Below are 14057 nucleotides of genomic sequence, written 5' to 3'. Positions count from 1 at the left end.
GCTTTCTTTTCTTGGGGGTGGGGAAGAGGGTACAGAAAGATATCAGGAGTTCCCGTCGTGGCGCAGTGGTTAACGAATCCGACTAGGAACCATGAGGTTGCGGGTTTGGTCCCTGCCCTTGCTCAGTGGGTTAACGATCCGGCATTTCCATGAGCTGTGGTGTAGGTTGCAGACGCGGCTCGGATCCCGCGTTGCTGTGGCTCTGGTGTAGGCCAGTAGCTACAGCTCCGATTCAACCCCTAGCCTGGGAACCTCCATATGCCGCGGGAGCGGCCCAAGAAATGGCAACAACAACAACAACAACAACAACAAAAAACAAAACAAAACAAAACAAAACAAAAAAAGACCAGAAAGATATCAATTTAAGGAGTTCCCGTCGTGGCTCAGTGGTTAACGAATCTGACTGGGAACCATGAGGTTGTGGGTTCGATCCCTGGCCTTGCTCGGTGGGTTAAGGATCCAGCGTTGCCGTGAGCTGTGGTGTAGGTTGCAGATGCGGCTTGGATCCTGCGTTGCTGTGGCCCTGGCATAGGCTGGCGGCTACAGCTCCAATTCGACCCCTAGCCTGGGAACCTCCATATGCCACAAGAGCGGCTTAAGAAAATGGCAAAAAGGAGTTCCCGTCGTGGCGCAGTGGTTAACGAATCCGACTAGGAACCATGAGGTTGCGGGTTCGGTCCCTGCCCTTGCTCAGTGGGTTAACGATCCGGCGTTGCCGTGAGCTGTGGTGTAGGTTGCAGACGCGGCTCGGATCCCGCGTTGCTGTGGCTCTGGCGTAGGCCGGTGGCTACAGCTCCGATTCAGCCCCTAGCCTGGGAACCTCCATATGCCGCAGGAGCGGCCCAAGAAATAGCAACAACAACAACAACAAAAGACAAAAAGACCAAAAAAAAAAAAAAAGAAAATGGCAAAAAGACAAAAAAAAAAAAAAAAGACAGATATCAATTTAAGATATGTTTATTTGAGGTGTCTATAGCACATCCAGGAAGAGCCAGATAATACAGAACTAAAGCTCAGCAGAGAAATCTATATGGAAGAGATAAATTATGTGAAAAATTATCTGTGCTATAAATCAGTTAAAACTAGAGTTTATGGATTATGTTACCTTGCTGTATAAGTTAAATGAAAAGGCTCAATGTGGAATGAAGGAAACGTAAGTGTTTAAGAAAGTTAGCTAAAGAAAAACTCAGAAGGTCCTGATTATAAAATACTTGAGATGATGGGCACAATTAATTGGGAACTGAACAGAAAAGAAATGAACCAGAAGGGAACAGATAGACTGAATGAAAGAGGAAAGGTTTAGGGTCCTAGAATGCAGTTAAATACAGATTTACTAGATAATAATAAAATGATAGCATAAGAGAGGCTAGATATTAAAATGTAAAACTTTAGGAGTTTCCTTTGTGGCTCAGTAGAAACAAATCTGACTAGTATCCATGAGGATGTGAGTTAACGGCCTTGCTCAGTGGGTTAAGGATCCAGCTTGCTGCTGGAGCTGTGAGCTGTGGTGTAGTTTGCAGACATGGCTTGGATCCTGTGTGGCTGTGATGTAGGCTGGCAGCTGCTGCTCCGATTTGACCCCTAGCCTGGGAAGCTCTATATGCCACATGTGTGGCCCGAAAAAGCAAAAAAAAAAAAAAAAAAAAAAAACCCAAAAAAAAAACAGGTGGAACTTCAGAGTTATAAAAACATGTAAATATTCAATTTTTAACCACAATAAGAAGTTATCATTGATTAGGTGGTCTTTAATATCCTTTCTACCTTTAGCATCTTAGGATACTTAGAATGGAGCATTCATATTTATTCTTTTTGTTAAATAAGGGAAGTATTGATACTGGCAGTCTTTCTTTTTAATTGAATTTTAACATCATATCTCATGTTTATTGAATAACAGAATTTTATATTTTTATCATTTTAGGCATCTAGCTTTGGTACATATGGCTTCTGTCAATCATCTTTCCATTAACTTTATTTAAAATTCCTATAAAATTTCAAAAATATTTTGACTTTGATTAAAAGATTCTGTGTTCTCTGACTAATGCAATTAAACTAAAAATAAAAAATGGAGGATCTCTGGAAACCCCCCAAATATCTGTAAATTAAACAATATATTTTAAAAATAATATGTAGGTCAAAGAAGAAACTATGTGGGAAATTAGAAAACGTTTTGAATTGAATGAAATATATAAGAATTTGTGGTATGCAGCTAAAGCAGCACTTAAGAGGAAAATCGATAACATTAAGTGCTTATTAAAAAAGAATAAAATCAAATGATGACCTCATGTATACTGTATTTATGATTTGGAAGACTCAGTCCTTTTAAGGTGTTACTCCCTTCCCTCTCATCTCCTAAAAATGGCCTGTAGAATTCAACACAATCCCAATCAAAATCCTACCAGCCCCACTTCCCCATAGAAATTGACAAACTCTTTCAAATATCTATATAGAATAGACTCTAGAATAGCCGAAACGATTTTGGAAAACAAGAATAAAATTGGATTTCAAGACTTACTATTAACTAAGACACTGATGTTATTGTTGAAAGGATAAACATATAGATTAATAGAATAGAGAGTCTGGAGAAAATCCATGTCTGATCAGTTGATTTTTCATAAAGATGCCAGTGCACCGTTTCTCAGTAGAAAAAAAATATATTTAGATATACTTTTACAAAAGGAACTTCAGCTCATTCTTGCACTTGATTCAGAAATGGATTTGAAGGAGTTCCCATTGTGGTGCAGTGGAAATGAATCCGACTAGTACCCATGAAGATGCAGGTTCGATCCCTGGCCTTGCTCAGTGGGTTAAGGATCTGGCATTGCCGTGAGCTGTGGTGTACATCACAGACATGGCTTGCATCCCGTGTTGCTGCAGCTGTGGTGTAGCCTGGCAGCTGTAGCTCCAATTCAACCGATAGCCGGGGAACCTCCATGCTGCAGATGCAGCCCTTAAAAAAAAAAAGAAAAAGCAAAAAGAAATTGATTTTAATTTGATCATAAATCTAGATACATAAGATAAAGCAATAAAACTTCTAGGAGAGAACACGAAATCTTTGTTAGATTAGGCAAAAATATTTTAGGGCACTAAAAATCCAATCATAAAAAGAAGATAGTATACATGTAAGGATAACCTGACCCCCTTGCTGTACAGTGGGAAAATAAAATTAAAAAAAAAAAAAAAAGAAGAAGATAATTATATTTTTAAAACTTATTTTTCCAAAGATACTGAAAAGAAAATGAAAAGACAAGACATCAGCTTGGGGAAAATATTTGCAAACCACATGTCTAATAAAGGATTTGTATCCTGACTATATTAAGGATTCTCACAGTTTAATAACGAGGACACAAACATCTGAACAAAAAATGAGGAATAGGTAGCTAATGTATGCTTTATCAAATAAAATACACTGGTGGCAAACTAGCAGAGGGAAAAATGTTCATTATCAATCACCAACCACTAAGAAATTGCAGATTAAAACAATGTTATTTTATCCTAGTAGCTAGAGAGGCAGAATAAAAGAAAGTAAAAAACTGACAATACCAATTGCCAGTGAGAATACAAAGCAACCAGAAATCTTATACACTGAAAGTGGGAAAGCAAAATGGTACTGTCATGTGGAAAAAGTTTGACAGTTTCTTATAAATTTAAATACTCACTTATCACATGACATGTCTTTCTCATGTATTTATCCAAGGGAAGTGAGAACATGCCCATGTAAAACCCATACTTAAATGTTCATTAACTGGTGAATAGCTAAACAAAGCGAGGTATGTGTATGTGGTGGAATACTATTCAGCAATGAAGAGGAATGCACTACTGATGTGTGCTGTAGTGTGGATGAATCTCAGAGGCATTGTGCATTTGTGAAAGAAGCTACACTCAAAACTCTAGATGACTCCATTTCAGTCTGGAGAAGAAAAAAAATGAAAGTAACAGAAAGCATTATGGTTGCTGGGGGCAGAAGGTAGTCGTAAGGGATTGCCTGTAAGGGGAAAAGAAATTTTTGAATATAAGAAATACTGTCTTTTTAATGTGGTGATAATTACATAATTATGCATTTGTCAGAATTTGTAGATTTACACAACTAAAAAGGTGAATTTTATTCTAAATTATACTTCAATAAACCTGACGAAAAAAATTTAATTGGAGTTCTTGCTGAGGCACAATGGGATTGTGGAATCTCTGTGGCACTGGGGTGCAGGTTTGATCCCCATCATGGCACAGTAGATAAGACCCAGCATTGCAGCAGCTGTGGCATAGGTCACAACTGCGGCTCAACTCTGACCCCAGCTAAAGAAATCCATATGCCATTGGGGCATGAAAAAAATATTAATTGGATACAGAAGGAAAAAGAATGAAGGGAAAGAATATAATATTTTCCTGATTTTGCTCTCTTGAGAAAACAAGCAGTTGCTTTAACCGAATGTTATAATGACTTGATTTTGATGCCAAGAATTTTTTCATTTATTTAAAAATAATTAGGTTCAGGGAGTTCTCGTCATGGCACATCGGAAATGAATCCGACTAGGAGCCATGAGATTGAGGATTCGATCCCTGGCCTTGCCCAGTGGGTTAAGGATCCGGCATTGCTGTGGCTGTGGTGTAGACTGGCAGCAACAGCTCTGATTAGATCCCTAGCTAGGGAATCTCCATATGCTGTGGGTGCGGCCCTATAAGAGACAAAAAGACCAAAAAAAAAAAAAAAATTAGGTTCATAAGCATTTCAGATTGAATTACATATACCAGCAGGTTAGTATATACCTCAAAATAATACAGATTGTTATGCTACCTCTTTTGAAGCTATTTCGTTTTGTATTTTTGTTATAAATCTGAAAATTTTTTTTCTTAATTATTTGCTAAGATTACACAGTAGGGAAACTGTATTCTGATTTTTTAATTTTTAAGATAATGTAGAAGGGTACAGACAAGTAAAAAAGTAAAATTCTCTCATTGATTTCCCTCTTTGATAACCACCATTAATCATTTGGGTTTATATATATCTTGAAATTCTTTGTGTTCTTGTTCATTCATTCATTTTAAAATCAACTTAAGCATACACATACCACACTTGCCTTTCTTGAGGCTTGTGTTTCCCCCCAATGTAATATAATGTTGTTATCTTTATGCACCAATACTTATGTATTCATTTAGCAAATATTTTTAGGTACTTAATGTTAATACTCTATTCTGGTTGCAAAGGACAGAGGAAGGAACAAAATATGGTCCTTTCCCAAGTGAATTTATATTCAAGTAAGAGATTGATAATAAGCACATTGGGCGGAAAGTGTCACTATTAATAACTTTCATGAATATAAATGTTGAAGGGTAAAGACATGAGAATTAACAGGACAGAATGAACAGGATAGGTACCTTAGATAGTTTTGGTGTAGGTCTTTCTTTATATGTAGATCTACTTTAGATAGCTGTTTATTATTTCATAGTGTGATTTTATTTAATTATTATTTTGTTGATGGGCATATGGATTACGTAGAGTTTTTTTGCTGTTATAATCAGTACTGTAATGAACATCCTTACACTTTTTTTTTTTTTTGCTTACATGTGCAAGTATTTCTGTAGACTAAATTCCTATAAGGAAAATTAAATTTTTAAAGGTCGATTATAAATTCTGCCAAATTATCCTTCAAAACAAACCTTATCTGTCAATGGGTGAAAAATAATACCTCATTTTAATTTGTATTTACCTCAATCCCAATGAAGTTAAGTATATTGGTTATTTGTTATGTCTCATATAAATTGCCTGCCTACTCGCACCATTTACTCATTTTTTTGAGTTTGCCTTTTTCTTTCTGAAATTTTAGAATTTTTCTTTATAATTCTATTTATAGTATCTACATCATATTTTGTAACATTTTCTCCTAACCTGTCAATTGTCTTACTTTAAGGAATCTTTGGATTTTTCATTTTTATACTGTCAAAATCTGTCAGTGTTTCCTTCCTAGCTTAGAGGTTTTGTGTATTTCCAAAGAATCCTTTTTATGGTAATTTAATCTCTTACATTTTCTTCTACTACTTCTTTAGTTTTGTTTATGTTTCTAGTAGATTTTAATTCATCTGGAATTTTTAAAATATATTTTTTTGCGTTTGGGACCTAATTTTTCCAGTTTTATAACCATTCTCCCAAAATAATTTATTGACGAACATATCTTTTTTTCCCCACTGACTTGAAATACCATCTTTATCGTATTTTAAAAGTCCAAAATATATTTCATTGTTTTGATGATTGTCATTTTATATTTGACATCTGGTAGGGCACCCCTCCCCACTGTCTTTTCAAAAAAAATTTGGCAATTTCTGTGTATTTTCTCTTCCAGATGAACTTTAGAATCAACATGTCAAGTTCCATTAAAAATCCCTTTGGGATTTTGATTGGAAGTGCATTGAATGTACAGATTAATTTGGGGAGAATTGACATCTTTACACTATTGAATCTTCCCATCCAAGAACATGGTATGCCTCTCCATTTCTTCAGGTGTTCTTTTATGTCCTCTAGTGAAGTTTTTATTTTATTTTATTTTATTTTTTCAAGTAGGTCTTACATTTTTCTTGTTAGGTTTATTCCTGGGTATTTGTAGTTTTTGTTGTTATTGTAAATTCATTTTTTTCTTCCATTTTGCACTTTTTAAAATTAGTTATTGGTGTATACAGGGGATCTATTGATTTTTATATGTTGATCTTAGCATTTAAATTTTCAATCAATTCTCTTGAAATTTCTAGAAGAATGATTGTGTTTTCTGCAAGTGATGGCATTTTTTTGTTTCTTTTTTCAGTATTTATACATCTCTATTTTTGTTTTGTTTCTGGTCTTACTGCATTGGTTAGGTTTCCAGATCAGTTCTCTACTGGTTCTGATTTGGACATCTTTTCTAATTTAAATGGAATGCTTCTAATTTTACACATTCCTTAGGTTTCCGATAGATTATATTATCAGGAACAAAAGTGCTTGGCTTAACAAATATTTCCATGGTAGTAGATAATGTAGTTTTATTATGTCTTTTTGTTGAGATGATACATCTTCTTTTTACCTCTCGTGTTTTAATGTAGTGACTTACATTAGTACATTTACAAATTGGTAATGGTGTTTCTCCATTTTAGCGTTTATTTAGCAAGGATTTGAATACTTGCTATACTGGTTATTGCATTGTGCCAGGAACTTTGTCACAAACTGGTGATAGTACTGAGTAAGTCCAATGGTTCCTGTCTTTTTTTATGGAGGAGGGAGATAATGAGTAAGTAGGAAAGAACAAGATAACTTTAGGCTATGGTAGTACTGTGGAGGAAATTGAGAGTGGTGTTGTGGAGAGATGAGGAAAGTACCTCTTTTGATATTATCATCTGAGAAGGTAAAATGTAAACTAAGACCTGAAGAATGATGAAAGTATTGAGAAAAGCTTTCCAGGTAGGGGAAGACTACACTTTAGTTGTATTTCTTAATGTTTTCTTTATCCTTTTTCATGCTGAATTTTCTAGTGGTGTGTTTTATTTATTTTTTTGTTTTATTTAGGTTTTTCTTTCCTTATTTCTTTTTAGGTTTGCTAACAGGGTTATTTATGCTTACAAGCTAGGGAGTTTTAACATCTGTTTCTGGACTTTGTAAATAACATAAAAATGTTCTAATCCTTCTGAAGGGTAGGTCCGTGACTACCTTTAATATTTCTTCTATGGACGTATTCTGTTACATTTCTACCTTTATTCTTGAGCTAATTTTGATGGTTTCTTTTCTTAGAAAACCATCCATTTTGTTTAGACTTCCATATGTTGATGTGTAGTTGTGCTCAGTTTTCTAATTTTAATTACTTCTTATGCTTTTTTTTTCATTTTCCATAATGACTTGTTCCACAAAAGACTTATTTCTTTGTTAGACTTACTCTGAAGTGGTTTTTGACTTTATTAATTAATTTTACATCTTTCTAAATTACATTTCTGTATTTATCACTATAAATTATATTCATATATTTTGATTTATATTTTATTTTTGAAGCTTTTTATGTATTTTAAATCTTGTGTTCTGCTGAACACATTTAAGGCTTTAAATTTTTCCTTAAGGATTTGTATGACCAAATTTCATTGGAAATAATCTCACAATGTTAATTTCCTCTTATTCTGAGAGCTTTAATAGGCTTTTTCTTTAAATTTTCAAGTACAGGGTTATCCTTTTATTAATTTTTAGTGTCTTTTTGCTTTATGGACCAAGGGTTTCTTGTGTTAATTTTTTTAAAAAAACTTTGAGAGTTTGCTTTACTTAAAATATGATTGAGTTTTTGTTTTCAAATACTGTGTATCCTCTGTTCATATGATATACTTCATTCTGTTTCACTGTGAAATATAAGTATAGTTCATTAATTCTGTTTCTGAATCCATATCTTTATATAATCTACTTGCTCTCCTCACTTTTTGAGAGGTGCGTGGAAAGTTTCCCACTAAGTGAATTGTCAAGTTGTTTATATTTCTAGTATTTTTACTTTATATATTCCTATATTATATTGTTAGGTGCATCGAAGGGGCTATTGTGTTGTATCTATTATTACTATAAAATAATAATGCTTTTTGCCTTGAATTCTTTTTTGACTAATATTAATTAATAATGGCATCTTTGGGATTGCTTTTTCACACCTCTGTTTTCAACCTTTATGACTAAAATTTTTAATCTAATCTCTTGTAATAGCATATTTTTTTTCTTTTTTTTAAAAAAGTCCTAATCTGTATGTCATTTTTTTACAATAAGAGAAATTTTCCCACTCACTTTTATATTAACTTGGTCTTTTCATCTTTGGTCTTTTTCCTAACATTGGAAGTTATGGTGAAGATATACTTTAATAATATCCCACACTTCTGCCTCCACTACCCCTGTTCTTTAACTGAATTTGAGTTTTTTTTTAAATTCTGTTTCCCTACCAGATTGAAAAATAAGTGTTTTCTTCCTGTTCTTCTGCAGGCATTGGATTGATTAAACATTGTTTATAACCATTTACTCCCTTTTCCTTAACATATAAGCTTTTGGCATTATTTAATTCAGTTTTGGCTTTGCTGTTTTTTTTTAATAATTTGAAATTTTAGTAATATGTTTATAATGTGCTTTTACTTTTTTAACTTTCAGGTATTATTTATTAACAACCACTTGAGATGTTAAGATAGGTTATACACTACTAATTTCTTTTCTAACTGCTTGGTCTTAACTACTCCAAGGCTGTCCTTTTCTTGGATTCATTTTTGTGATTGAAGGTGCACATTCTTTAAATTCAGAAGTATTCATGGTTTTTAAAATTTCAAGGTGAAAGAGAAAGACAAATACAATATGATATCACTTATATCTGGAATCTAATGTATGGCACAAATGAACCTATCTATAGAAAAGAAACGAATTCATGGACATGGAGAATAGACTTGTGGTTGTTAAGGGAGGTGGGCGGGGAGTGGGGTGGACGGTGAGTTTGGGGTTAGTAGATGCAGACTATTGCATTTGGAGTGGATAAGCAATGAGGTCCTGATGTATAGCACAGGGAACTGTATCTAATCACTTGTGATAGAACATGATGGAGGATGATGTGAGAAAAAGAATGTATGTTTATGTAAAACTGAGTCAGTTTGCTGTAAAGCAGAAATTAGCAGAACATTGTAAGTCAACTATAATAAAAAATAAAAATTCAAGGTGCTTATTTTAATAGCTTATTTTATAGTTTAGAATTTTTGAAAATAATTGTGCTTCAGAACTTTTAATTGCAAATTGTCTTCTGGTGTCTACTTTTGTATTTTCGAAGTATGATATCAATCTGATTTTTAATTCTCTTTATTAACAGCCCCCCTGGAATCTTTACGATTATGACTGTGTGTGTGTGTGTGTAATCTGTATGTACATATATATCTGCATATGAATTTATTGCCATCTTATAAGAATTGTTTTATTCTGAGGCTGTTTTTATGATAATTGATGAATAATGATAAATACCAAAAATAGGCTAAATTTATAATTACATTGTGCTACTGGTATAGAATTTAGGAAATCTTGAAAATAATCCATATAACTCTGTTACAGAAAAATCCACTTATAATCTCTAGATTTGAGAATTCCATATAATTTTTACTTATTTCAAGTAATAATTTGTCCACTCTGCGAAATTTACAGTTATTGTCAAAAATTTCATATTGAATTGTTTTAATTTTATACTGAGTTGTTAGCAGATAAATACTTTGAAGCATAAAAAAAGAAGCCATATTTTGTATTAGCTCTATAAGAACATTATACCATTATACCACTTATTCTTAGCACATTCCTAGACTAGTTTTTTTGCTTTTTAGGGCTGCATCCACAGCATATGGAGGTTCCCAGGCTAGGGGTCTAATCGGAGCCATAGCCACCAGCCTATGCCACAGACACAGCAATGCTGGATCCGAGCCATGTCTGCGATCCTAAACCACAGCTCATGGCAACCCACTGAGCAAGGCCAACGATTGAATCCGCAACCTCATTATTACTAGTTCAGATTCGTTTCTCCTGTGCCACAGTGGGAACTCCACATTCCTAGATCTTAACTAAAATTTATTAGATGGATCGTTTAGTATGAATGAAAGAACATAGGTACATATAAATCAGTGTTGCCTTCACTGCACTTGGGGCATACGGAAGTTCCCAGGCTAGGGGTAGAATCTGAGCTACAGCTGCCTGCCTACACCACAGCCACAGCAATGCAGGATCCAAGCCACATTTGTGACCTACACCACAGGTCAAGCCAATGCTTGATCCCTGACCCACTGAGTGAGCCAGGGATCAAACCTGCGTGCTCATGGATACTAGTCAGGTTCGTTACCACTGAGCCATGACAGGAACTCCTAAATCAATGTTTTCTTAATGAATAGAATTTTGAAAGCTAAATTTATCTTCAGTTGGGTTCATTTTAGTTTTATTTATTTTAATCTCAGATACCAATACCATAATGTCAGACTATTAATTGATATTCTTTTTAGAAGGATTTTTCTTTTATTCTCTTATTTCACTGTGTACATAGGTCAGTGTTCAGTGACTCTACTGAAGATTTTATCTATTTTAATAGTACAGAAAAAGTATATTGCAAACATTATTAATTTGGGAATAATTTAACTCTTTATTAAGAATTGTAGTTACTTTAACTGAATTTTATCCTATTGAAGACCATACAGCATACAGAAAAAATAAAATATTTTTAGATTTGGTGGCCATGTACAAAAGGGAATAAATTATGATGACTCTTGATTATTAATATTTCTTATTTTATGTGTGATAATTCTGTGTTTATATTCAAAGAACTAGGAAGAGCACATACCATATTTTTCTGGGCTTGTTTGAGAGACATAACGTAAACTGTTAAGAATTTATTTGGCCAGTGTTATAAAATGATCACAGATTCATGTTAGTCTCAACTTTTTATACCCACCTTTTTATATGCAGCTTTTTAATATTATCATCTTGAAATTCAGTTTACTAGCTTGAAATTCAATGGTAAATGGAGGGTAGTTTTCTAGACCAACACAAGCAGTAATAAATTGGTGGGTGGCTAGTGATAGGATGGAAGGATGGGGAGTGGTGAAGGTCCAGAAGTCCAAATTCTGTAGTTGCTAGTGTTCTGCAACTTTAAATTATGTTTAAAGAGTCTCAAAGACAGACTCTTTCCTATCCGAACCTTGCATGTTCTTGTCTCTGTTGTCTTGTCTCTCCAAAACTATCTTTCGTGTGTGGTGTCTTATCTTTCTAAAATATTGAATATTTATTTTAATGCTTAAACACTTCAGTATCCTACTGTATAAAATCTGAACTTCTCAGCATCGTATTGAAGGGCCCTATCTTCCTTAAGCTTTATTCTTTTCACCATTTTCATTCACTTGTTTTTCCTTCCTCTATCAATCACTGTATTCGAACCTATTTACTACTATCTTCCAATCTTGTTTCATATAGTTAGCTGTTTACACAGAGTTGCCTTTCTATATTGTATATTTGTGGAAGGCATTAATTATAAAAAAATAATTTTGATTACCATTCTCCCATAGTTATCCCACTGCTTTGCAAATAGGTAATTGGCATTGAATATTTATTAATTGAACGGAATTTGTATATATGATATCTGGTTGATCAGAATATACTATCTCCTTATCCTTGGGAATGAGTACTGGTTTATTACACTACAAGTTTTGTATTCTTTAATGTGGCAGTGATAATATATTTGTGCTGAAGAGGCGTTAATTTGAAACATTTGTTATGCTAGTTCACAGTTGATCCAAATGGCCCTACACTTCCAAATTTTCATGTGTCTTTGTGTTTTGAGTATACAAGGATTGAGAATATCTTTGTTGACATGAAATTCGTTCAGCTCTGACCATTGTTAAAAAAGCTCTGTTTTCATTGTTAAGTGTTTATTTTGGGGAGAAAGAAAAAAATACTTTGTTAATTGACTAATATTACTATTAAATAATTTCTCAAACAAAAGCAACCTCTGCACTAAAACATCACCTTTAATCTTTAAAAACCAGAAGAAATTAATGTGCGCAAAAGTACAGAGACTAGTTTAATAAAGCCTCTATAAATCTCTTTGTCAGATTCATTGTTTTCGAGAATGTGCCACAGAATTTTGTTTTCCTCATATTTTATGGCAAATTCCTGACACTTTCTGTATACTGCATCATATGTACTTTTAATGCTTAAAGGATAAGGGCATTTTCAACGAACCTGACGAGTATCCATGAGGACATGAGTTTGATCCCTGGCTTCGCTCAGTGGGTTAAGGATCCAGCATTGCCATTAGCTGTGGTGTAGGTCACAGATGCACCTCGGATCCCTTACTACTGTGGATTAGGCCGGCAGCTACAGCCCTGATTCGATCCCTAGCCTGGGAACCTCCATATGCCGTGGGTACGGCCCTAAAAAGACAGTAAATACATACATACATACATATCCAGGTTCATATTCCAATTTCTTCAGTTGGCTTGAAAATTTGAGATAAGGTCTATATTATTTTGCTGGTTATCTCTGAATGTTTAGAACAGTTCTTCCCTTTTACTTTGTTTTTCTTTTCTTTTTAAACATGTTCTACGTCTTAGATTTGTCTGTTAGCTTATGTTTAACTCAGTGGATTTCAGCTTCCAGCCCCCAGGGCTTTGGTTTTGTTTCTTTTTCCTGTGAAGTCCAATTTGGCAATGCTGGAGATAGTTTTGGTATCACAGCCTGTGGTAGGGTTGCTACTGGCATCTAGTGGATAGAGATCAGGGTTGCTGCTAAACATCCTGAGGTGTATGGGACAGCTCCTGACAAAAAGAATTATCTGGCTCAAAATGTCAGTGATGCCAAGATTGAGAAGCACTAGTTTAATTTATTCCTGATACTTGCCTTAATAATTTTTATAAACTGAAAATTATTTCAGACTGGCAAAAATACTTCATAGGAGGTACTTTGTACTTTATGGTGCATAAATCAGGGGAGTATAATGTTGAGTTGTCTCATTTTTAGTAATTTAACAGGTGATGACCAATTTATCCTTTAAATATAGAATTTAAAGTCAGCTTTTCTAGAGCAAATTTAAACAACATCCTCTTTTTCTAATGAAAGAATATTGAGCTATTTAATTTAACTGGATACCTGCTCTCTTGGTGCTAGATATTTAGAACTTGTTACCTAAATAAGGATCCTGTGCTTCTGTTTTCTCTTCTGTAGCAATGAATTAAACCTGGTGATTAATAAGACCGTTGTGTTTTGATGGTTCTTTTTATTAGACAAATATTTGATGCGCAAGCACCATTTCATAAAATATCCACCTAGTCAAAACAACATTTCCACAGTAGTTTAGATATGACTTAAATTGTCATGCTTTGAATATTGATAACTTTGACAGGTTATTTCCCTTAGGGAAGTATACATTTAATTAGGGCATTCATTTCCTTCTGTCTCCCCTTCTTCATGGAAGTTATTTATACGTATTATTTAAGGAAAATGGTTCAAAATATTTATGTAAGTTTTTTATTCAGACCATTTTTAATGTTCCAGAACTTGGCTGTGATTCAAAATGGAATTTTTTTTG

The 14057-nt window shown here is 34.0% G+C and overlaps 1 protein-coding gene across 24 annotated transcripts in view; it reads left to right on the top strand.

Annotated features, from left to right (window-relative positions):
• The window catches only part of ANKRD17 (ankyrin repeat domain 17), a 170810-nt gene that overhangs the window by 61963 nt on the left and 94790 nt on the right, over positions 1 to 14057 (top strand). For 8 of the 24 annotated variants that reach the window (XM_084970775.1, XM_084970774.1, XM_084970769.1 and 5 more), the window contains exon 2: positions 6333 to 6468. In XM_084970775.1, coding sequence (XP_084826901.1) covers positions 6466 to 6468 — 3 coding nt within the window. In that variant the 5' untranslated portion in view covers positions 6333 to 6465. 24 annotated transcript variants of the gene reach the window in all.

The sequence above is a fragment of the Sus scrofa genome, chromosome 8 (genome assembly GCF_054392235.1).
Source record: "Sus scrofa isolate SSC_HxYL_T2T_F1_AM1 chromosome 8, Sscrofa_HxYL_maternal_Yorkshire_Landrace_v2.0, whole genome shotgun sequence".
NCBI classification, from domain to species: Eukaryota; Metazoa; Chordata; class Mammalia; order Artiodactyla; family Suidae; genus Sus; species Sus scrofa.
This window is presented reverse-complemented; position numbering and strand designations above follow the sequence as displayed.